This window comes from Amblyraja radiata, chromosome 35, assembly GCF_010909765.2.
Source record: "Amblyraja radiata isolate CabotCenter1 chromosome 35, sAmbRad1.1.pri, whole genome shotgun sequence".
Lineage (NCBI taxonomy): Eukaryota > Metazoa > Chordata > Chondrichthyes > Rajiformes > Rajidae > Amblyraja > Amblyraja radiata.
Genome location: NC_045990.1, coordinates 10,866,293 through 10,892,404, shown reverse-complemented (window position 1 = coordinate 10,892,404; position 26,112 = coordinate 10,866,293). Strand labels below are relative to the sequence as shown.

The window sequence follows — 26,112 nt, the reverse complement described above, 5'->3', positions numbered from 1 at the left end:
TATATGTGCTATAGAAATAAAATTGACTTGACTTCAGAATATATGTCACCTTCAGAATAAAGGTCTCGACCCGAAACGTCACCTATTCCTTCTCTCCAGAGATGCTGCCTGACCCCCTGAGTTACTGCAGCATTTTGTGCCTAGCTACTATGTTTACATATTCTGTTGCAAAGAAGAATTGCATTGTTCTGTCTGGGGCATATGACACCAAGACACTCTTGACTCTTGGCTGTCATTGTTCTATCTGGGACATATGACTCTGTCTTGCAACAGCAGCCCTGGGAACCTCTGTCAATCACCCGCGCCGTGGGCGGGACCAGCGGCCGTCCAGGGGAAGGAGCAGTCAATCAAAGCGGGGAAGCAGCCAATCGTAGAGGAGCTGGAGGCGGGGCCGTGGCCGATGGATCAATAGAACGGCGAAGGGGCGGGACTACTGGCTGGAGCGCAGTTTTTTTTTCCTCCGGCTCCCGCCGTCAAAACAATCGCGGGCGGGCGGGAGTGGGAGCTGCAGCTGGTGCTGGAGGCGAGGAGCGGGCGGGCGCTGCAGCTGGAGCTGGACGCGAGGAGCGGGCAGCGGGCGCTCGAGCGGCGGCAGCAGTTAAAATTCAAATCGCTCCAACGTTCGTCCGCCTGACGCCCGTGAGCCGCCGGGGAACCGGGCGCTCGCTCGCTCGCTTGTTTTTACGCGCTCGTTTTCTTTTTTGATCTTTTTTTCTTGACGGGATCGTGTGGATTTAAACACAACACAGCACAGCACAACACAAGTACCAAAAGCGGGGGCAGCAGGATCTTGACACTTGGTGTTTGGGTCTGTGTGTGTGTGCAGCGCTCGGGGGGAGGCGGTGTTGTTGTGGATAAGCCCGCCCTCCCTCCCCTCACGCCTCCTGCCTGCCTCTGCCTCTGCCTGCCGGCCGGCCGGCCTCGGTGTCTTTGTGTGCAGGGGGGCCGGTGTGTGATGGAGGACCAGTCCCGGCTGCTGCAGCCTCACCCCGGGGTGGCTCTGTCGGTGCACTCGCTGCCCCCTCACTCGCAGGTGGACGTCGGTGACCCCGAGGGACGGAAGCAGGACATCGGCGACATCCTGCAGCAGATCATGACCATCACTGACCAGAGCCTGGACGAGGCGCAGGCCAGGTCAGTACAGTGGGCTCCCCCCTCCTCTCTCCCCTCGGCGCCAGCTCCCCCTCCCACACACACACACACACACAGACAACAACAGCACCCCCCTCACTGACAGCAAACTTCACCCCCAGCGGCAAACCCAACGCCATTTTAAGAGCGAATAAAAAAAGTAAACTCTCAACTTTCTCCCAATCCCGTCAATATAGCCCCTCTACTCTCTTTACCTGTTCTCTGCAAATTCACCCAAGGAAATAAAATCTATACAGAGCCTCAAGATTTACACTTTAGATAGGCACAAATTGCTGGTGTAACATAGCGGGACAGGCAGCATCTCTGGAGAGAAGCCTTTTTTTTTTTGTTGCAAGATATTTTTTAAAGGGGAAGATCTCCATAAACATATTTTATATCACATCATATCATCCGATGGGTCACGCTTTGATGTTTTAAATATATTTACAAATAATTTAGATGTAGCCCTCAGCAATGAACAGCTTTTGTATAGTACGCTGTCCAAGATATTCTGCAGGAATAGTGTGGGGCGAGTAATTTTTGTTTTTGCATTGTGGTTGTCTAAATCATTCCAGAATTTAATAAGAGACGTTGTCTTGCAGCACAATAGTTGAAAGGGGAGGGAGGAGGGGGGAGATTTCACTGTAATCCTTGACTATCCATCTTTTAATGAATTAAGTGGCTGTCTAAATTAGTCTCATTGAAGTTAGCAAATGTGTGCACTGCTGGAGGCGTAGTATTAGTGTCTCTGGTACATTTGGGCCCAAAACTAGAAAAAAAGGTTTAAGCCAAATGCTAATTACATTTCTGTTTGGACTAATGTGCCTTTTGACCTTTGTAATCAAATTTGCTGATGGGCTTGTGTGAATGAGGATTGAAGCGGGCAAAGCATCTCTGACAGTGGCGGATGTTATGAAAATATTTGGAGCTGCAGCAAAGGGATTTAACACAAACGATAGGTACACAAAAATGCTGGAGAAACTCGGCGGGTGCAGCAGCATCTATGGAGCGAAGTAAATAGGCGACGTTTCGGGCCGAAACCCTTCTTCAGACTAATTACACAAACGATAGTTTGTTGTAGCTCATCGAGCGGTTGACAAATCCACGAGTAAAAGTTTCTTCAAAACAGACTTGGGGACTGCACTCTGTCGTCAGCTGAGCAAGCAAAGGTTGCTGGTTAAAATAAACTGATTGTTTAGATTGGAAGATTTTTGAGCTGATAATTTAGCAGTCGATTTTTGGCAACAAAGGCGTGGATTTAGCGCCATTAGAGTTTTGTGTATTTTTTTTAACATGTTTATATGCCCAAGATAAGATTAAGATCGGATGCAGTGAAAACATTTGTTTGATGGGAATCTATGGATTGTATTGAAGCCATCATGTGTTTTCAAACACTTGGTTACTGTAAATAGATAGTGACAATCTAATTTACTTCGAAGAATAAACGTTGGTTATACTCATTGAAATACTTGTTGAATAATTTTGTATGGTGTTTGACGTTTTTCACCAAAGTTAAATGGCTTTCTATTCAGAATTGTATCAAATGTTTGGTAAGAACTAATGTAGACTAAAAAAGCATCTGGCTTAAAGCTATATTCAAATAAAATTAACCACAAATATAATGCATCTACATTTTTGAATAGAATCAAAAATTAAACTAGCAGAGTGGAAGAGAAGATTAAAAATAAACTCCCTTAAGTGCAATAGTTTGTTTAAAAAATGTTCATATATTTCCCCACATAATCTTGTATGGCAGTGTATTTTATTCATGTTACTAAAAGCAGACTAATAAGAATTGTAAATAATTTTCTCAAACTTTTCTGCTGATGTGCAGAGATGTGCATCAAAATTGTATGTTACTCAAAATATTAAAACCTGCTGCTATTTATTACCAGTTACTTTAAATAGATTAGAAAACTTATCTAGGGTTACAAAATTAAAGTTGCCAGTAAGAGTCTTTGTGATTGTTTTAACATATATTTCACAATATTAGCGAATTGTATTATTTATTTATGTTTATATTTCAGTGTATTTATTCTGTGGTAATTGCACTCTGATTTAGATGAGAACAAAGATACCAAAAGAATCCATAAATTCTCGTTGCACTTTAATCCTTTTGACTATATATGCTTTATAGAGCAATTAATTGATTACAAATTTTAATCAACGGATAATTAATCTATTCATCAACTTGTCATCAGGCCAACCAGTATTGGCATTGTTACCAGGATGGGATATGAGATTAGGGAGAAGAAAATTTAGTTGGCATAGACTGCTCTTTTACGTTCAGTTTTTAGGTATTGCAACCTACTTGCTGCACCCATACCCATTGTTCTGATGATGTTTCATAAACATTTGCCACAAACATGCATTAGCAAAATATAAAAGCTTTTTAAAAAAAAATGTTTGATTTTGTATAATACAATTCGATCATATAAATAAGGCAATAAATTTATAATCTTTTGCCTTATTTTAAGTAATTAACTGATAGTTCGCAACTACAGTTAATATGCTATCACAGTTTATTTCCATTTAAATGTCAGTGTAAAAATATAGGATATCAGATTTTGAACAATGTATTTCTGTTTCTGGAATGCAGTGACTGAATTTGAACACTACATTTTAATTTCTCTAATAAACGGTATGATGTACCTTATTTATTTAGATTTTAATGCAGTGTTCGTTATCACCTCGTTTGAATTATTTGTTGATTCTGATTCTTGTACAAGGTGGGGGTATTTTATGATGAAAAATGTTTTAAGTCTTCCAGGTGGGGATGTTCCTTAAGTGGTATAATTCGACCAGGCCTATCTGCATTGTTGGCTATGTTTTTGTAGAAGTATAGTGATTGGCTATGTCATTAGTTACACTATCTTTATTATTTAAAGTAAAAGTTCGACATACAACTCTATACGAGCTTCCATGTTTAATATTTGTTCCTTTTGGGTAAACACAATTTTATCTTCATTTTGATTACATTGTTGTGAAACCTATCTTTTGTATTGTGCATGTTGAGATGGTGAAAAGATCACGGAACAAATGCACCACCAGTCTTTCTGTTTTTGGTGTTTATATTAGCCATTTCTATCTAGTTCTTTTTTTTCCCCCTGAAAGATGGAAAATAGCAGCATAGAGGTTTTCCCACGATGTAGTTAAATATTTAAAGATGGTGTAACTAACTGAATGTTTTGTTTAAAAAGAAATCGACAAATTGTAGTGGCTCAAGAAACTGAACTAATTTAAAAAATAGGTGTCTGTTTGATATTTTTCATGAGTGTATAATTTTACTCCATCTCAAATCCTATGTTAAATATGAAATTTAACCTTGCTGCACATATATGATTATAATAACTAGAAGACAAGCTGATTGTAGTAATTTTCAACTACTGATACCACTAAAGTTTTCTGCTGGCTAAGTAATAGAAAGTGAAAGGAAGAATAATTGATTTGCTTGTTGAAGCATTGTAAGGTGCAGATTACATCGTCTCAAAGAAATCTAGGGAGTGGAGAGTACATTTTACAACATTTATGTGGCAGACTACTATCGTTTTTCATTTAACTGAACCAAGTTAAACTGAACAGTGACTTCCACATGGTTTTGAGTTGTTAATTTGTTAATGACTATTTACAGTTATGTTTTATAACTGGTGTTTTTATTTTCCATGCATTTTGTGATTTTTGCATACAAATGTTTTATAGTCTAATCCTTTCATTGCTAAGCTCTATGAATTATCCTTGCTATATCATAGGCTGTGTGGAGTTGCTGTGGCTTTGCTTGAGGCACTGTTTGCTTCAAGATTTGAAAAGTTTCATTGGATAATCATGTTCTGTACAAGTTTTCCAATTTTCTTTCAGAGTGTTTGCTGCAACTATAATGCAATATTGTGATTGATTGGAAATCACTTCCTGGGTTATTATTTTTACTTAATTTTCCATAATCAGCTCACTACATCTAACAAGTTTGTAAGATGTAAATAGAAGCATTTAATTTTTTGGCAGCTTTTCAAAACACCCAGTAGTTGTTTGTTTACCTCTGTATGTTCCTGTATTTTGCTATCTAGTCCTGGAATAGAGGTTGTCAGGTGCAGAAATAATGCTTACCTGTGAATGTACTCTAGGTATTTAATTAAATTTCAATGGATTGGAAATAATTTGTATGATTCTGTTGTGCAGCTCTTCTTTGCTTTATCGCTTTGTTACTTTGTTAAAATATTGATATGTTCTAAAAGTATTTTGTCTATTGTTTAAAGCTATTTCCCATTGTTCCACATTGTTGAAGTGTAGACAGAGAGTACGGACATAGCCTATCTGAGTTATTATAACTTTTCTGCAATGGAATGGGATATATGGACATAATTGAATAAATTGTTTAGTTTATATATACTTAACTTCAAATATTCACTTAAAGTCTGAAACTGAATGTGACATTACATTTGCTACAACTGAAATGTGTGTATGAATTTTGGATATGAATTTTAAAAATGGCTTTATGTTTCAGCAAACACATTTTGTTTTATTTTGGAGATTGAGCTTGTTTAAGAGTTAGTTTATATAAGGTTCATAAATGTAATAATCTGGGCTTTAGCAACAACTATCCTGGCATCAAAACAGATGGCTTTGAATGAAATGTTGAAGTTTTAAAATAATTGTAAAAACTCTGGTTACTGGTATCATACTTTCCAACATTTCAAAAACAGTTTTACTATATTTGGTTTCACTTGTTCTACATTTAATCAGTTGCTTATGGCCAGGTCCAGCAACGATATTGCTGGCTATAGATGTATGTTACAGCTTTAATCAATATCAGGCTTTATGGCCATATTTATTATTCAATTCAATTTAAAGTTCCACAGGCAAGGCGTTGAATTGTCTGGGTTTTTTTTGTTGGGTTTTTTTTGTTGCGTTTTTTAAGTCTAGGGAATCTAACTGAGGAAATTCTGCTCAGAATGCTATTAATAGTTTATTTAGTATGTAAAGAGCATGTATGAATGGTGTGTTTGAGCGTGTGTAATCGGTTGTCAGTCACGTAACAACACTAACCATTTGAGCAGCTAAATACTTTTAATTGCATCCCTACTATATTTTTCTTGACATTTATGGATTTTTGGAATACCGACAGTGAAATGTATTAAAATTAATTAAAAAATGTTTTATCGCAGTTGGAATTCGGGAGCCGTCACAATTTCTCTGAGTACTGATTTAAAAGAAAATTGGGGTCTACCCGCTGACACTCGTGTTTCACATTGATCGTTCCAATATTGTGTTTTGAGGCCAGTTCTGTGCTGAAATGTACGTTTGCCATTCTCACTGAGGAAGGTGAACCTAACGTATTCTAAACATTATTTTTGCAGGAAACATGCGTTAAACTGTCACAGGATGAAACCAGCTCTCTTCAGCGTCTTGTGCGAAATTAAAGAAAAAACAGGTACTGTTTGACAAATGCATTTAACACCCGTTGCCACTGAGATTGTGAGAGACGTATCTCGCCATGTTAGTGGGGTCAGGACTGAAAGAGTCGGGGAACAGGCGCCGGCCCATGCCGACCGCGTCCGAGCGGTCCGCAGTCTGATTGCCACTTGAGTCGGTATTTGCTGTTCGCGGTTGTTTATTTTCCTCGATTTGGTCGAAGCGATGTAAACATTTTTAAGTAATGTGATCTCGACTACAACGCTGAAAATAGTACTTTAGTCAAAAGTACAAATGCGACCCTCGGTTTGTTCCGACCGTTTGAAGCTAATTGTGTTGAAATTCGTTGTGCACGTTTTCTGTGTTTTGTAAGTCATCGTATTGGGAGTTGAGTGCATTTCGATTGCGAAGTATCACTAAGAATTAGATATAAAATTGAGTGTATTCATGAAGTGGGAGGCTGAGGCAACCAAATGTGTGAACGTAGTAGGAAGCCAGAAAGGGATCGTTGGGCTGGAAATGGCAGATCTAGGAAGCTTTGTACCAGCACAATAGCAGCAGAAATCTCAGGACAAAAGCATCCCCGTTTCCCCGTTTCCCTTTATTACCGACGATTAGTAATCATTTCACAAAGTTTGTGCTTTTGTCTGTTCTAAGATCGTTAATGAGTCCATGGAGAAGTATTTTTAATTAGTTTGGGGACAGAGTCACAATAAAGGCAATTGCTGTTTTCAGGCACTGTTTAAATACTTTAAAAGATCAGTGTTTAAATTTAAAAAAATTGACGGAGGAGTAATTTTATCTCATAGAGGAATATGACGCATACCTAACTGATCAGAGCATCATGCAATGAGAAATTTCATGTTAAAATACATACAATAATAAATTGTTTACTTTTCAATAAATTTGTAAATCCACTCCAAACCTTCATGTGTTCTGCGATTACTTGTTTTCTTTGAATATAGTTGTAACTGGAGCCTAAATGATAGCTTATCTAATGCAAAATAGCACTTAAGATGACTGGATAGGGTTGTAACACAACAGCAAATGTTTGAATAAACTTAGTTGGTATAATCACAGATTCAGGAAAAAAAATCAATATTCATTTGCAAGTTGTGGTGTAATTATAGTTCTGCATAACATTCTGTAAAGCTGGATAGAATTTTATGGCGCCCTGTATTTTGCAAAAGTTTGTGGCAAAACCATGTGGTGACATCATGCCTAAATTATTTCCAAATATGATACGGAATTAATATGTTCTGTTTAAATGTTTAGTTACCAATTTTGTTGCACTGCACCCTTAAACGTATGGCACGTTTTATTATTTCTAAGTGCAACAAGTCATAATTTAGATATGAAGTAAACTTGTACAGGGTGAAATGTTACCTGATGTCTAGCAACATAAAGCTTTATTTCATTGCAAACATATTTAGCAATCAATTATTAACTGTTTTCTGCAGCAGAAAATATTGCTGTCAGTGTTTTACTTCTCCATACCTTCAAGGAAAATGTCATAAACCTGGAACTTTCACTCAAATAGTATATCATCAACAATGGCAGCTGGGCTTACCAGTCTGTACAAAGTCTGCTTCTGGGCATGTTGCACATTTAAAGTTTTACCAAAAGTCCCTTTTTTCTTATAAAAAATAAAAGCAATATTGCTCAGAATTTTGTTGTAATTCTAGGATTTATGTAGTGAGATTTAGTGATAACATGCATGCTTTTTAGAAATAAAATCGAACCTTCCTGCGTATGACATTGATATTTTTCACCAAGGTGCTATGTTCACATCTCTACAATGCAGACTAACTGGCTAATGTGAACATTTTCTGAAGTCTGCCAATTCACTGACCAGTACAAAACTTACTTATTACAGTTCTAATTTTTGATGGAGGGTTATATTTGAGGTTGATGTTTATATTAAAATAAATAAACTCTTACCCAGAACTGATGTGCTTGATGGATTTTCTCTCCTTCATAGATTTTCATTTTAAGAGCCATTTATGGTTTTCACTTCCTATGATCTGAATTTGACTTGCTGTAAGCTGCAGAATCCTATGTGAAAAGGGCGTTTGATTTTTTTTGACTTAATGAGCACCATCCAACAGCAAACAACTAACCTAGGGACACAAGCTGCAGATGTTGGAACGTTGAGCATAAAGCAATGTGCTGGAGGAACTCAGCAGGTCAGACTGCACCTGTGGAGTGAAATAGATTACTTTCATATCGGGATCCTTCTTTAGACTGAGATGGTAGAGGGGAGATGGCTGGTAGAATGTGGGAAGGGGTGGGGAAGATCAGTTGATTGGAAGATGTTGGGTGGGGAACAGAAGTGTGGAGATAGTAACCAAGGCTGGAGCTGATATGTGATGAAGACAAAAGGGTGAAGATGGTGGAATCCAATAAGGAAGAGAGGTAGGGAGTGAAATGTAAAATCAGAAGGAGGGGTGGTGGGTAGAATGAAACAGTAGTGGGGGGTGATGGGTAGGGAAGACAAATGATGTGGACTAACTAATTACCTAACTACTACCAACTAACCTAATTTTCCTTAAATTCATTAATTTGCAAATTTTAAAGAATAACATTGCTAAAAGTTGTATCAAAATACATTTGAATTTGGATATTGATTTCTTTTAATCCTAGATTAACAGAAGTTGGAAACAGTAAATTTGAGAAAGCCGTTTGAAAGAACTGTTTAAAATATGTCAAAATTAAATGACATATCCACTCAATTTTCAGGATATTCTGTCTTTTTATCAAATAATGACGTAGCTGATTTGTATGACCTAGTAAAATTCTCAATACCATATATGATAAATGCAATTTTGGTTGACATCAATTGGAGACGACAGTAGCTGTTTTTAAGCTTCTAGCCCATGAATATTATTGGAAGACTTTCATAATTTGGTTGCATAATTGTTTTATGGATAGTAATAGACTGGGCCATACTGTTGTGCTTGATGAAATGCCAACTCAGCAGTTATATTTCTGGTTCCTGCACCTAAATGCCAATATGAAGAAGTTTCAGAGCTCTAGCATTGGTAATGCCTTGGAGGATATTTGAAGTAGCTATTGGAATATTTGAGTGCTAAATCATGTTTGTAATTTTTCTTTTAAAATAGTATGGTAATGAATAGAAGGTGCAAATAATTTCTTGCGCTATGGATGCTTTGAATCTATAATAGAAATAAAAAATACTGGAAAAATGCAGGTTAAGCAGCATCTGTGAAGACAAGTAGTATTTTAGGTCAATGAACCTTGTAAGGAAGATTTGGTTATCTTCTATTTGATACTAGATAATCAAATATTTTCCAAGGAAATAAAATTTGCAGCAAATTTGGCTACAAAATCTGATCATCTCAGATTTTCATGGCAGGGTCGTTTGGAACTACCTGAAGAAGTAATAACAGGATGGGAAGTTACTCTGATGCACTTTATTTTGAATGGAATTACTTTTCTGACTGCTTTGGAGTACAATTGTGATAGGATAGTGTTTTGTATTTATTTTTGGAAATTAATACTAAATTTAAATCTGTAATTCCATTCACTAGCATTTTTATATTTGCCAGGAATAGATTTGTTAATTCCTAAAATCAGAATGGAAGTTTCATTGAATATAGTTCCTTTCAGAGTTCGGGGATAGATGTCAAATAAAATGCAAGTCTAAATACATTTCAAGGTCTGTGTATGTTCCCATGGCTGTTGGGATTCATGAGTAATTGTAAGAAATTAAATTGAATATGTTGATTTAATATGTGCTGTGTTTCTTTGGGGGAGTGGAATTTTAAATATCCTATTAGACAGGATTTTTAATTCATTTTCATTTTTGCAAAACCAAAAATGGTTGAGTACTCTATGTTGAAAGTATTTACCTTGGCATTCTTGGGTTTTAAGCAGAATAATTCATTGAGAATGTAATGGGAATGCAATAACTAATACTGTAATTTATTGGAGGGACATTTATACATAAAGCTAAAGTTCATGAAGGTTAAGTTTGCTTTTAAAGCAGTGGAGTAGGGTTGATCATACAGCAAATCACCAATAATTGTTCTTTGTATTCACAAAGGGCTGCTGCATATTGGTGAATCAAATGTAATTCAGAGATTGGTTTCTTTTTATACCATCAGCCTAAGATATGCAATTTAATAGGTCAGAATTCTCTGGAATCTTGTGTCCCTGCCCATCCACAACAGGAAAGATATGATAGCACTGAAGAGCATGAAGAGGAAATTCACTAGGATGTTTGTCTGGGATGGAGTGTTTCCTTTATGACGATAGACTAGGTCTATCTTCTGTGGAGCAGAGATAATTAAGAGGGGACACGATTGAGGTATATCAAATTAAGAGGTATAGATCAGGTAGATTGCAGGAACCTTTTTGCTCTTATCCGCTGGAGATAAAAACTAAAGGACATAGGGTAAATGTTACAAGATTTCGAGGGGAACTGAGGGGGACATTTATTACCCAGAGAAAAGTGAATACCTGGAATACACTGTCCGAATAAGTTGTGAAAGCCGTTGCTTGACAGTAAGAAGTTTCTAGACAAGCCATATGCTGGAAGATAAGATTAATAAGGATGGTTGTCGACTGGACATGGTGGCTGAATAGCCTGTTCCATGGTTCTGAATCTGACGTGCCAGTTCTGGAGGACCAGTCTTCCTGACTCTTTACTTTTGGGATTTGGGTAATTCAGGGTTCTGTGGGGTAGACTTTGAATGGTATAATATTGGGCAGTTAAATTTAAGTTTTTAAGTGGCTCAGGCATTCGTAAATTTAAAAACTATTAAAACATGTAAATTATTTAATTAGATTTAAAGATTTTTAAAGTTAAAACACTTAGTTTGATTAGTTTTTAATTTGTTGATTAAGCAAAAATAATAACTTGGCTTGCCTATTTCAGCAGCCAAGAATCCCCATTTAAGTTGACAGCATTTCTGATATTATTACCAAGTCTCTGATATAGGATCAGGAGAGGTGGTTCCTATGAGATTGAAGTCTTGACTCTGCATTCTAAGTGGGTCAAATGATTGTGCAGTGAAGCATACAGTTGTATCTGCCACTCAGTAAATCTACATACACCAAATATGTTTGGATACCCCAAGAATGAAGTTTGTTATTGACTGAATTATTTAACTTAAACACTATTTGTTTGCTATTTACTGTTTCATGCATTTATTTATTTTTGTACTTTGACTTGCCTCATTCTCTTAGCTGAAGCCTAATGATTCTAAATGATGCTGCTATGAATTCCTACTCTGTGCTTGGCTGCAGCCTTGTGTGTGATGCTTGAGGTTTGCCTCAATTTTATGGTCTGCCTGGCTTAGCCCGTCTTGTGACAGTGGTTTGATTGGTTGAGGCATCTTCCAGGCACAGGAAATGTATTCATAGACTAGTAACCTCTTGCCCTCACTGGGTATACAATGTTTGGAATTGCTCAAAGGCAGGTAGAGGTCCGAGAGGGAAGATGGTCAAATAACAATTACCATTTGATGACTAAAGTTACCAGGAACTGCTGTGATTGAATTTCATATGTGTACTGCTACTTATGTTTTTTTCTACATTTTGGTAATTCTTTGAACTTAAATATTATATTTGTCCGTGGAAGGATAAATGGCATTTCTCCCCATATACTTTGATGATCAATGAAGTTATGTATTGATACACCAATTCAAAAATATATCTAGAACAAAATAAAGTTTAACAAAGTTGGCAATTGCACAAGGAAAATACTGTGGATGCTGAACATATTAAGTAAAAATATTAAGTGGAAATACAGGGAGAAATAAAAAATTAACAATGAGCTTTCATCAAAATATGCACTATAATTTGTGTAATCTCATATGTAATGTTGATTCTTCTACATTTTACAGGCATTAGGACAAATTTAGCATATTTTATGAAATTGATTATTGATCAGTATGGCAATTTTGCAAACAACTTTAATTAAATTACTTGAAACGGGACTAGTTTATGATTGGGAGCACATCTTGGGTATGGTTGTTTTTGGTGGTCACGGGAAACCTTTTTGAGCAGATATGCAGGAGAGTTCCTTCTGACTTCCTGAAATTGCTTAAATAAAACAAGTTTTGTCCTCAGTGTTCTGTTTCATTAGACAGTAAAGCCCCTGTCCCACTTATGTGTCCTTGGCACGCTAATTAGGCGACCTCGTCGTCGCGTTGAGGTGCACGGCTATCGTGGGACCTTAATACGTCTGCGCGCGTACAAGCTATGTCACGCCGGAGGCGCGCGAAGATTTTGTTACCCAACAAAATCCCGGAGCGCCGCGTGATACCGCGCACAACTGCATACCCCTCCGCGCTTCTCCATGCCACCGTCCCATGCGGCCCACACCATACCAATGCACCTCAACGTGACGACGAGGTCGCGTAATTAGCGTGCCAAGGACACGCAAGTGGGACGGGCTTTAAGCCATAGTTACAACTGTACTAACATTGACCCTAGGTGGCCTGCCCTGCTCCTATTGTATTTTTTTTTTTAATGTCTGGTTCAGTGCCTTATCTCCATTATCTAAAGGAACTTGAGGAACAAATGAAAGAATGTTGGAAGCAGATTAGATTCCAAAAGAGAAATAATACAACAACAACAGGAAGATGGAGACAGAAATGAAAACAAAGTTAAAAATGTAAAATAAAATCCAGTAGCTGATTCTTTGCAGGAGTGGGATTCCATAGTTTTCTGGAACTCCAAAGTTTAAATTTGACATCATAAATTGCATCACTGACAGAATCCTGATCCTAAAGTACCATCCTTAAATGGCGAATGCAAGATTTATTTGTGCTTATGGCAAAAATTCAATAAGTTCTTGACAGTCTGAGGATGCTGGTGACAAACAGTAAAGAGATTGACCTTACAAAATGGGTGATTGTGCATCTCCAACTTATGTATCTCCTCACCATAAATTATTGTTTACACCATAAATACAGCAAAACTCTGATAATGACGTATCTGACTGTTTGGAGATACCATTGTTTCAGCATCTGGTTTGTTTGGGCCCTGGTTCCATGCTTCCATGAACCCCGCTGGGGCCCCGTTTTCCAAGCTTCCATGAACGTTGCAGGATTTACGGGTAAATTTATTACATTGCTGTGTAACATCTTAAAAAAAGTGAATTAAAAGTGTGTTTAATTTGGAAATGAATCGGGATAACATCCAAAATCTGGCACCATAAGAATCCCGAGCATACAGGATATTTGGAGTTTTAATGTAAAGCTAATAATCTAAGATGCAATAAACTGCTACTTAATTACATTTTGGTCTTGCTTTTTAGATTAGGTTGATTAGGCTTATTGGCAGTAGTATCTGAAATTTGTTGAAGTGTATTGAGGTTTGAAAAATTTCTGGATGGCATCTATTCTGTCAGGGTCTACATCTTATCTACCGTAATCAACCGTTTCAAATGTAGTTTCCATTTGTCAAAAGAATTGTTTGAGTCCATCGAGCTCTGAATTTTGGAAAGTACATAACTGTACAAAATTCTAGCTAGCATTGATTTTTCTTCTGCCGGTTGTCATATAGACAAATGTACAAATTCAGAGCAAGAGTAGGCCACTTAGACTCTAAGCCTGCTTCACCATTCAACATCACGCTGATTTAAGTATAACTTTAATTGGTAATTTATGTCTCCTATAGCAAACATTCAACATTTTGTTCAGCAAGATTCTATCTACCTTCTGGATTAAAAAATATTCAGACTGCTTTCACATTGTTTTGTGGAACAGTTTTAGAGTGGGGAAACTCTGTTGGCTTTCCTGTTTACTACTATCTGTATTTTAACCTTTTGCAATAAGATACCTAAATTCCTCAACACCTCTGAGCTCTGCAATTACCATTTGGATAATATGCACCTTTTTTACTCTTGCCAAAATGGTATAATTTCATATTTTCCCACATAGCACTTAATTTTATACCACTATACCCACTCACTTAACCTACCTATATCCATGTGTAGCCCTTTGTCTGCTTTGAACTTATTTTCTATCTGTCTTAGCATTGTCAATTGCACACCAATATTATTCCTCCTGTGCCATGAGCTGCTTTTTTCCATTAAATCTTTGTTGTACCACCTAATTAGGTACTTTCTGGAAATCTAAGTGCACCCTTTAGAGATATAATGTCATAGTTATACAGCACAGAAACGGGCTTTTTGGTCCAACTCGTTCATGTCCCATCTAACTGATAGGGGTTGTGGATTTGGAATGTGCTATCGAAGGAGGTTTTGTGAGTTTTGGAGTCTGTGGATAAACTAGGTCATGGCTGGAGTTTCTATTAGGTGGGCTGCTTTCTCATTATGGTGATGAGCTTCTTGAGTGTTGTCAAAGCTGCACTCATCCAGGCAAGTGGAAGGTATTCCATCATACCAATAGCTTGAGCCTTGTAGCCGGTACACAGGCTTTGGTGAGTTAGGTGAATTACTTGCTGCAGGACTTCTAGCCTCTGGCCTGCACATAGCCACATTGTGCAAATTACTACTCCAGTTCAATTTTTGGGTCAATGGTGACCCCAGGATATTGATTGTGGGAAATTTGGTGATGGTAATGCCATTGATGGTCATATGATGATAACTAATCTCTTGTTGGATATTATCATTACCTGGCAGATATACATAAAGCTGGAGTAACTTAGCGGGACAGGCAGCATCTCTGGAGAGAAGGAATGGGTGACGTTTCGGGTCAAGACCTTTCTTCGACCCAAAACGTCACCCATTCCTTCTCTCCAGAGATGCTGCCTGTCCTGCTGAGTTACTCCAGCTTTTTGTGTCTATCTTTGGTTTAAACCAGTATCTGCAGTTTCTTCTTACACACTTATTACCTGGTACTTGGAGGTTCAAATTTTACTTGCTGCCCATCTACCCAGGCCTGGATATTGTCTTAGGTTTTGCTGAATTTGGATGTGAAGATAAGGTACTTCAATCATCTGCGAACACCCCTACCTCTGAGCTGATGAAGGAAGGTTATTGATGACACAGATGAAGATGGTTGGGCCTGGGACGTTACCCTGAGGACGTTACTGCAGCGATATCCTCTGGTTGAAATGGTTGAACTCGAACCGTCTTTCTTTGTGCTGAATACGATTCCAACCGATAGTGGGTTTTCCCGTGATGCACATTGTCTCTAATTTGGCCAAGACCCCTTGATGTCAAGGGTAATTACTCTCGCTTCACCTTTGGAGTTCAACTTTTTTTTCAATGTTTGGACCAAGGCTGGAAGGAGGTTATGAACTGAGTGCCTTTGGCAGAACCCAAACTGAGCTGAGAGCAGGTAGATCTAAAAGCATGCAGCATGTCCGTTCTATTGACTATCCCTTCTATCACTTTGATTATTGAAAGTAGACTAAATTTGTGGCAATTGACTGTGTTTTGCAGATGACACTGGATGTTTCCAAGAGAGTTAAATTTAACTCTTGGGGCTAAAGGAATCTAGGGAATGGGGAAAAAGTAGGAACGGGGTACTGATTTTAGATGATCAGCCATGATCATATTGAATGGCGGTGTTGTCTCGAAGGGCCAAATGCTCCTGCACCTATATTTCTATGTTTCTTTCATAGGTGGTATTGTAGATCGTGAAGATGGTTATCAATAATTACAGCAGGATTTTGATCAGCTGGTTGAGTGCGCTGAGGAAATGCAAATGGAGTTTAATTCAGTTAAATGTGATGTGTTGCATTTTTGGAAGTCAAACAAGGCAGTACATTCACTGTAAAGAGTCAGGCCCTGGGTAGTATTGTAGAGCAGAGGGATTTTCGGGTACAAGTACATAGTTCACTGAAAGTGACTTCACAGGTAGTGGTGAAGTAGGCTTTTGGCACGTTGGCATTTATCAGTCAGGGAATTGAGTACTGTATAGAAGCTGGGAATGATGTTACACTTGTAACAAGTTGTAGGATGTTGGTGAGTCTGCATTTGGAGTACAGTGTTCAGTTTTCATCACCATGATACAGGAAAGATGCCATTCAGCTGGAAAGAATGCAGAGAAAATTTGAAGATTTTGCCAGGACTCGAGTCTGTGTTATAGGGAGAGGTTGGGCAGGCAAGGACTTTATTCCTTAAAGCACAGGAAGGCTGAAATCTTGTAGAAGTGTATAAAATTATGAGGGGAATAGATATGATGAATGTACTCTCCCTATTTTTCTATCCCGTAGGGGAATCAATAATGCAATGGCAATGGATTAAGGTGAGAAGGGAAAGATTTAATAGGAACCTGAGAGGCAGATTTTTCACATGCAGTGTGGTGGGTAGATGGAGCGAGTTGCCAGAGGAAATAGTTGAAGCAGGTTCAAGAACAACATTTAAAAGTCATTTGGACAGATCCATTGATAGGAAAGGCTTGGATTAATAGAATCATAACGTGGACAAATGGGTGTAGCTTAGATAGGGCATCTTAGTCAGCATGCGAAGGGCCTTTTTCCGTGTTTAGTGCTATATGTTTCTGACTATTGTGGACAGGATATACGTGAGCAATTTTCCACATTGTCAGGTAAATGCCAGTGTTGTTGATGTATTGGAACAGTTTGGCTTGGGGCAAAGTAAGTTCTGGAGTACAAGTCTTCAGTATTATTGCTAGAATGTTGTCAGGGTCCATAACCTTTGCTCTACCCAGTGCCTTTAGCCATTTTGTGATATGTCGTGAATCAAATTGGCTGAAGACTGGCATCTATCATGCTAGGGACCACTGGAGGAGGCTGAGATGGATCATCTATTTGGCAATTCTGGCTGAAGACTTTTGCAAATGTTTCAGTTTTCTTTATTGCATTGATTACCACGTCATGAGTTATTGGTTTCAGGAGAGAGGAGCAGCGAAGAATACAAAATGCAAGTTGTGAAAAGGTGTTGCTTGGATAATACAAACAGCATTCTCTAGACTACAAGTTGATAGGAATGAATGACAGAAATGTTTTGCTGATAATACCAGACTGCCATTTTTATATTGATCTTTCATTATGCATATAGTGTGATACATTTTACATTCCTGTGATAGCTTGCCATTGGCAAATAAGACATTTAAAAAAAACGGTTGTATGTCTACCCCTTTAGCTATTTGTATTCCATGAATGAATCGTTTTTTTGTTTGCTAATTGTCTTTTCTAGCCAAGTTAGAATATCAGCACGTATTTTGTGACAAAGTAGCTTGATGTCAGCACTTTGGAAATGTTGTATAGTATTTTGTTCATTAATGTTATTTGGGGAAAAATGCAGACTATCGACTGAATACATTGTATGGTTCTTTCAGATAAGCAGCTTTTCAATTAAGCATTGTAAGTAAGTGGTATTACATTGTAGGTCCAGTCACAATAGAATGATCTTTGGTTTATGATAAAGAACATTAGTATTCATGGTTGTTTCTACCTGTTTTCGACTGGTTGGTTTTGCTATCTAATTTTAGAAATTTGGTGGAGTAAATTATAATTGTTCTATCAAATAGAATTTAAAATGTTTTTGCTTTACATATACACATTATTTGATACGGGTAGTTATTAAATGCAATAAACATTTGCAGCAGATAGTATCTGATCTGTGAATGGCTTTTGCTGTTTGGAAGTACAAACTTGAAAACAGCTATTCATCATGTTCTTTGTCATTCACAGTAACCTCTAATTTTGAATGGACCTATTTTTGTTATATTTAGTCATTACAAAAAAACACTTTCAGTTCTGTGCTGGGTGCATTTGTGGGCATGCTTGAGATAGGAGTGAGGGAGAGGAAATGGAAGAACAAAGATATGGAAATAAACTGTTCCAGTTTCCTCCCATATTCCAAAGATGAGGGTTTGTAGGTTAATTGGCCTCTGTAAATTGCTCCTAGTGTGTAGGAAGTGGATACAAAAAGTATTGTTGCAGACGGTAGAAAAATATATAGGATTGATCTCCTGAATTCTATTTATGTCAGGTAATGAGGCATTCTGGTTTATTATACCACAAAATAAGGTAATATGGCTTATAAACATATAGAATAGTGCAACAAAAAAATAGCCCACTGAGTACATGACCATGAAGCATACAAATCCTATGTTTCCATTATAATTTTATTGTCATACATAAGATGGGCCTGTTTCCATGCTGTATGATCGTTGGAGTTGCCTTGCATTCAAGAAATAATGCAATACTCAATGGTCTTCTAAAAAAATTCTTACATTTATAAAGATTACAAAAACTTATCAAATCACTTTAAATTATTTAGAGAATTGAAATCTTTATTGGTGTTTTCATTTAATTGGCTTTTTTCCCTTTTATTCTCCGTGTTCCCCCTTCCCTTCCCTACCAATACGCCCAAATACAGTTGCATTTTGAACTGAAATGGTATGGGAGAAAAATGTCATAAGAAATGACATATTTACATCGGCTAAAATTTGATTTTGATGAAAGAAGCAAACCACAAATAGTGTAAATGCTATGAATCAAATTTGATAAAGGTTAATAGTCGTGAATATCAAATATAATTTAATGAAAAATGATAGTAAATCAGTAAGTATTTGTGATTAAAAATGTTTCTGTTAACTGGTGAATCATAGCCTGGAAATAGAATTACTAATATAAAAACAAATGTTTTCCCAGAGACAGTTTCACATAATACATAAAATACCAGTTTAAGTTTTCGCGATCAATATTTTCTGCTTCAAACCTGTTTTTCTGAAAAGCCAGAGGTATGAATTGGGGAACCTAACAGATGTTTCATTGAGTTAAAATGTCTCGTAATGAATGGACGTCATACTTTTTTAAAATGTATTCTGTTTTTAAACAAATATTGTTCATGAATTAACATTTTAAAGATTTTCTATTACATATAACATTCTATTAATGAAAATAGTTTGTACTTTGAAAGAGAAACTGCCAGTTCATTGTGCAAATTTCCAGAGATTTGACATTCCATCAATGATTGTGTATCTGGTGGAGGTACAGATAAAGTAGGCTTCATTTAGGTGTCAAATTCTGATGTTTTAGTGTGTATGCAGAAGCTACAGTGCATTCAGAAAGTATTCGGACCCCTTCACTTTTTCTGCATTTATGTTGCAGCCTTATTTTAAAATGGATTAAATTCATTTTTTTATAGTCAATCTACACACAATACCCCAGAGTGAAGAAGTGAAAACAGGTGTTTAGAAATTTTTGCAAAGTAATTAAAAAGAAATAACTGAAATATCACAATTACATAAGTATACTGACCCTTTGCTGTGACACTCAAAATTGAGCTGAGTTGCATCCTGTATTCATTGATTATCCTTGATGTTTCTACAACTTAATTGGAGTCCACCAGTGGCAAATTAAATTGATTGTACATACTTTGGAAAGGCACACACCTGTCTATACAAGGTCCCACAGTTGACAGTGCATATCGGTGCAAAAACCAGTTCAGTTCAGAGTGGTGATGGCCCTGGAGGGACCTGAAAATAGCTGTGCATTGACGCTCCACATCCAAACCTGACAGAGCGAGCTTGAGAGGAACTGCAGAGAAGAATGGGAGAAATTACCCAAATACAGGTGTGCTAAGCTTATAGCGTCATACCCAAGAAGACTTGAGGCTGTAATCGCTGCCAAAGGTGCCTCAACAAAGTACTGAGTAAAGGGTCTGAATACTTGTGTAAATGTGATATTTCAGTTATCTCTTTAATTACTTTGCAAAAATTTCTGAACACCTGTTTTTGCTTTTTTATTATGAGGTATTGTGTGAAGTTTGATTTAAAAAAAGAAAATAATTTAATCCATTTTAGAATAAGGCTGTAACGTAACAAAATGTGGAAAAAGTGAAGGGGTCTGAATACTTTCTGAAAGCACTGTATATGATATTCTATTACAACATAGCTGAGCATTGTGCTTTACAGGCTTGGGACTAAATTTACTGCTGATACAAAGTTTAAAAAAAAAGATCACACACACTTGGATGGCAGTTTAAATTTGGATGTGGATGTATCATAGGAGTAAACAGTTCTGGTTTTAATGCACTAAAATTTGGGTCTCTTTTCATAATAGAGCATTGGGAGAAATAAAGTTGTGTTTTTTTTGTTTTTTTTATTGACATACGGAGAATGAATCGGGATGAATCTTCTGATGGGAGTTTCCTGAATGATGTTTATCTTGGACTTATTGGCATGGCCTTCTGATTATGAAATCCACAAAGGTTTTGGCAACTGATTAAGTCACTCTCTCGGGCTGAACCAACTGTTCAAACTGTCAAACAGCTTGAATGTTTATGAATCAGCAACGTTTGGAATCATTAAAAAAAATAAGTTTAATGTTGTAAATATTTCTTTATATTAAAAAAACACTGGAAAATACAAATGATTAAATATATTTAGATTAGCTCAATTAAAACAAAATAAATATAAATGAACTGAAACTTGTCTCTTTCCCTCGCAGTGGTATTCTCGATTGAAATGAAATCGCAGATTCAATTGGCACATTTTCCAGTGTCACTGCTGGGAAACTGCAGGAAGTTGGCACATCACCACTGGACTCCACGAAGAGTTCAATGGTAGATCACAGTTGGAGTGACAGTGTCGAGGGCCCATCATGATATTCAGGACTTTTGCAATGTGCAGAATTGTGCCGGAGTCCTGAGCATCTTGACAATTATATCGAGAAATGTAGTCTTATGTACAGAACTGCTTGCATTTCTTAAATTCCAAGCCATGATTGCAAATTCTGAAATGTGTATGAAGAAGGTCTCGACCCGAAACGTCACCCATTCCTTCTCTCCAGAGGTGCTGCCTGTCCCACTGAGTCACTTCAGCTTTTTTGTGGCTATCTTCTGAATGTATTGTAAGATGTTAATCAGTATCTGCACACAAATAATTATGTATTCTATTAACTTTTGAATGATGGTGTGCATTGTTGATGAATTCTCGATTTTAGAAACTTTGTTAAAACAGATGTAATCTCTGTATTAATGCATAATTTCAGTTACACGTTGAACATGGATACGATGCATTCTCTTTGGAGGAGATAATTGATCTGTTGAAAGCAGCACAGATGAGAATAAATTGACAGAGGGTACACAGGATAAAAGAATACTACATTATAGACAATCTAGAGAGTTAATTCACCCAGAAGGTAATCAAGAAGTGTGCATTGAGTCTAAAAGAGTGGAAAGAGCAAGTAGAAAAAATTACAAGTAAATTAAAAATACTTTCTTTTTATAAAATCATTGTAATAGTTTTCCTGAAATATTGGAGAAGCATTATTTTGGAATGCCAGAGCAAGTAATCATTCAAAATAAAATTAAGATGCGTATCAATTTTTAGGTTTTGTACTTAAATCGTTGCAATGATTTGATTTCCAAAGTACTGGGCGCATAGGTTCAAAACAAACATCTCCAGGGTAAGATTCTAGAACTGCGTTTGCTCTGCCAAAATGAACTGATGCAGAATTGAAAATCCATGTTTGGGTGGTGTTCAAAACCCACATTACAGGATATAATGGCACAGCTGGCTGTCTTGTAGTTCCAGGGACCCAGGTTCAATCCTGACCTCTGGTGCTGGCTGTGTGGAGCTGCATGTTCTCCTTGTGACTGTGGCTTTCCATTTGGTGCTCTGGTTTCTCCTACATTCCAAAAATATGAAGGGGCAATTTCGGGAACCTGGCAGGGGATGGGATCTGACATCCAGGTGGACTGGATTTTCAGGAAAAACATGTAAAATTGGAAAGAATGTGAGTGCTAATGCTTGAAAAGGGGAAGTAATGCAGCAGTGATGAAGGAGCTCTGAGAACAATGATGCGGTATCTGTAGCGATGGAGCTAAGGAACATCAAGAGTATAAGTGTGGAATGGGGAACCCTGCATTTTCTGCCTGATTGTTCTCATTGTCTATTGTAGACTAGAAAACATGGTCCTGAAAAGTGCCATATAATAACTGAAGGACTTCTTTACTCCTTGGTGCCACATTCTTGTAAATTGGGATTAGAAATCCCTTGAAACAAAGGTGAAGTGGAAATTGATGGGGGACATTCGTGAAGTCACAGGAACCATAATGATTAGGAAATTAATGCTCTGGGTGTTAAGTGGCTGTTAAAGTTACTATATACGTAGAGAACTACAGCTGAAATTCTTGTGATAATTTGATCTAATTAACAGGCCAAATAAGGTAAATTTAGGCAATTACTTAATTAGAAAAAAGGAAAAGTAAACATGAGTAAATATTAGACAATCTAGTTTTTGTCTTGCATGATAATTACTCAATTGGATTGAACTTGCAAAGTGATCATTAAAAACAATCTTCTGGCAGGACCCAGAGGATTTGTTGTGGGACGTGGAAAGTCAATCGTTGGGTATTTACCCAAAACATGACTGTCCATCTCTCTCCACAGATGCTGTGTGATCTGCTAATTTTCTCCAGCATATTGTTTTTTGCTCAAAATTCGTGTACAGTCTCGTGTCCACTTGCAAATTGATAAGGTGAAAAGCTGCACTTTAAATGTATTATCCATTTTATTTTCATTTTTGTATCTTTTTTTAATCATCCAAACAACTGGGTTACTACATTTGGATATAAACCGTTGCATTTTTATAAATAATATTTCTAGAAATGGGTAGCTGTTAACCTTGTATAGTACCAGATTGTTTGGATACTGAAATTAAACTCTGGGACACCAAAGTGAAAACCTTAACATTTTTATATGAGACTGCATTATTTCAGCAAAGAATTAGCTTCCTTAAAGAGAATTAAAAAAATATCACTGAATCATATCAGCAGAATAATTTACTGAGAACTAATAATTTATCATGCCACAGTGATTTTAAACCAAATTTTAAAAAAAAGTTGAATTTTATTCTATCTTGTGTTTTCGTTTGCGCTGGGACTATTTCTTAAAGTATGGACTTGCGTACACAAAAAATCATCTGCATATAGCGTGCACCCACTGATTAAATTGACTAGAAAACCCTGTAACAAGCAAGTTTTAAAATTTATTTGAGAAGATAAATAAATTGTTTTAACCATTCATTAAGTTTTGGGTTAATTTGTTGTTACACTGTTGGAAATAGCTCAACATTTCATTAATTTGAAGTTTAGGTGATAATGTAATGCAGCAGGTGAGATGTTAAGTGCTCAAAATTGGAATTTTCACTGTTTCTGAGTATTTCCTGAAATTACAGTACACTGATCAAAACCCTTGCTGCATGTCTAAGAGTAAAGATTTACCCTGGGTTGTGTGCTATCCCACATTTGTCTTGCCATTTTGTATGTTTGTGCTAAGAAATGTAGTATGTTTCTGGTTATGTGTCTAAATAATAAAAAAGTTAAGTCCATCTGCGGTCTCAAAACTGCCTGTTTTACTTCTCTAAGGTACACAAAATTGCTGGAGGAACTCAGCGGGTGCAGCAGCATCTATGGAGCGAAGGAAATAGGCGACGTTTCGGGCCGAAACCCTTCTTCAGACTGATGGGGGGTGGGGAAAGAAAGAAGGAAAAAGGGGAAGAGGAGGAGCCCGAGGGCGGGCGGATGGGAGGGTGGGAGGAGACAGCTAGAGGGTGAAGGAAGGGGAGGGGACAGCACAGGCTAGCCAAATTGGGGGAATTCAATGTTGATGCCATAGGGGCGCAAGGACCCCAGACGGAATATGAGGTGCTGTTCCTCCAATTTCCGCTGTTGCTCACTCTGGCAATGGAGGAGACCCAGGACAGAGAGGTCGGATTGGGAATGGGAGGGGGAGTTGAAGTGCTGAGCCACCGGGAGGTCATGTAGGTTAAGGCGGACCGAGCGGAGGTGTTCGGCGAAACGGTCGCCCAACCTACGCTTGGTCTCACCGATGTAAATTAGCTGACATCTAGAGCAGCGGATGCAGTAGATGAGGTTGGAGGAGATACAGGTGAACCTTTGTCGCACCTGGAACGACTGCTTGGGACCTTGAATGGAGTCGAGGGGGGAGGTGAAGGGACAGGTGTTGCATTTCTTGCGGTTGCAACGGAAAGTGCCCGGGGAGGGGGTGGTGCGGGAGGGAAGGGAAGAATTGACGAGGGAGTTGCGGAGGGAGCGGTCTTTGCGGAAGGCAGACATGGGGGGAGATGGGAAGATGTGTGTAATAGTGCTGTCAATTTTCTGTCAAAATTTATACCAGGGATTCCTTTTTTTAATGAAAGTAATTCAGACTGGATTTAATAGGCATCTTGTAGTATTTTATTTAAGTATAACCTTGAAACTCCGATTTATGCAATTAGGACCTGATATTTTTTAATTTATTGGCCCATCGTTTGAATCTGTTGCAAGTTTTTAATATCACATGCCTACATTTGTTTCTTCCAGGTTTTGTGTTCTCATTTATATTTTAACCATTTGGGCATCAAACAGTACCTTGTACATTTTAGCATTAATTGAAAATAATATTCAGTTTATTCCTGTAATGTAGACAAATAGAGTCCAGGAAAAGAACATGCATGGAACAGAGGGACGGTATAGCTTAGGAACAGGCCCTTTGGCCCATGACGCCTGAGCCGATCGTGATGCCAAATTAAACGGATCCTATCTACCTGGACATGATCCATATCCTTTCATTCTCTGTATGTCCGTGTGCCAGTGTGTATTGCCTCTTAAATGCCACTAACATGTCTGCTTCAACTACCACCCATGACAGTGCATTGCTGGCATCTAACACTCTCTATATAAAAACATATTGCCCCGTGCATCTCCTTTAAACTTTCTTCCACTCACTGTAAAATCTATACCCTCTAGTATTTGATACTTCTGCCCTGGGGAAAAAGACTTTATCTGCCCCATCAATGCCTCTTGTAATTTTATAAACTTCTTTTGTGTCTCCTGTCAACCTCTGATGCTCCAGAGAAAGGTGATATCTGTAACAGGCAGTATATTGCATTTAAAGACCAGGTTTAAAATGCGTACAAGTTGATTTCAAATAGAGAGAATTAAGAGATGGATTATTAAGGCATTTCTTAGCCTGTTTGGCAATTGGCTAATCTAAGTGCACAGAAATTTCTAAGTCTGGTAAAAATAAAAAATATTTTAATATATAATTAAATTTGTGAAATAGGGAAGTTCTCTAAATTTTAAATGGGCAATAGCATTGAGGTATAATTGCAAATTTAGAAATCAACAAAGTGAAAATTTCTTAAGCATAATCAAAAAGATGGCATTTGACAGGATAAGAGGTGAACACATTACTGAAGGATGGAATAATAACTAATTTACGTTATAGCACTATATTTGTGCTGGCAGGGTTGGTGGTACCATCAAGTAGATGGCTTTCATTCCCTGTCGATGCAAACAATGAGCCATGCTGATATATTGAATCAGTTTTAGCAAGCTACTATTGTTATGGGGTGAAGTAATAATTCTGCTGCTTGGATTACTCTACAGGAGTCGTAGTGATAAAATGTCATTCATAGAACATAGAATAGAATATAGAACAGTGCAGCATATGAACAGGTTCTTCAGCTCACGATGCCAGTGTTGAAAATGATACCAAATTAAACTAATCCCTTCTGCCTGCACATGATCCATATCCCTCTGTTCCCTACAAATTAATTGTGCTTATCTAAAAGTATCTTAAATGCCACCATTGTTTCTGCTTCTACCACATTCTTGGTAGCATGTTCCAAGCACCTACTACTGCACAT

At 37.5% G+C, this 26,112-nt stretch overlaps 1 protein-coding gene across 5 annotated transcripts in view; it reads left to right on the top strand.

The window, feature by feature from the left end:
- Positions 1-516: 516 nt before the first annotated feature.
- The window catches only part of LOC116991929 (pre-B-cell leukemia transcription factor 1-like), a 235,668-nt gene continuing 210,072 nt past the window's right edge, over positions 517-26,112 (top strand). For 2 of the 5 annotated variants that reach the window (XM_033050916.1, XM_033050917.1), the window contains exons 1-2: positions 519-1,134; positions 6,483-6,556. In XM_033050916.1, the coding sequence (XP_032906807.1) occupies positions 956-1,134; positions 6,483-6,556 (253 nt within the window). In that variant the 5' untranslated portion in view covers positions 519-955. Of the gene's footprint in view, positions 1,135-6,482; positions 6,557-26,112 lie in introns of all 5 variants that reach the window. The other 3 variants (XM_033050915.1, XM_033050919.1, XM_033050918.1) reach the window with 3 other exon arrangements.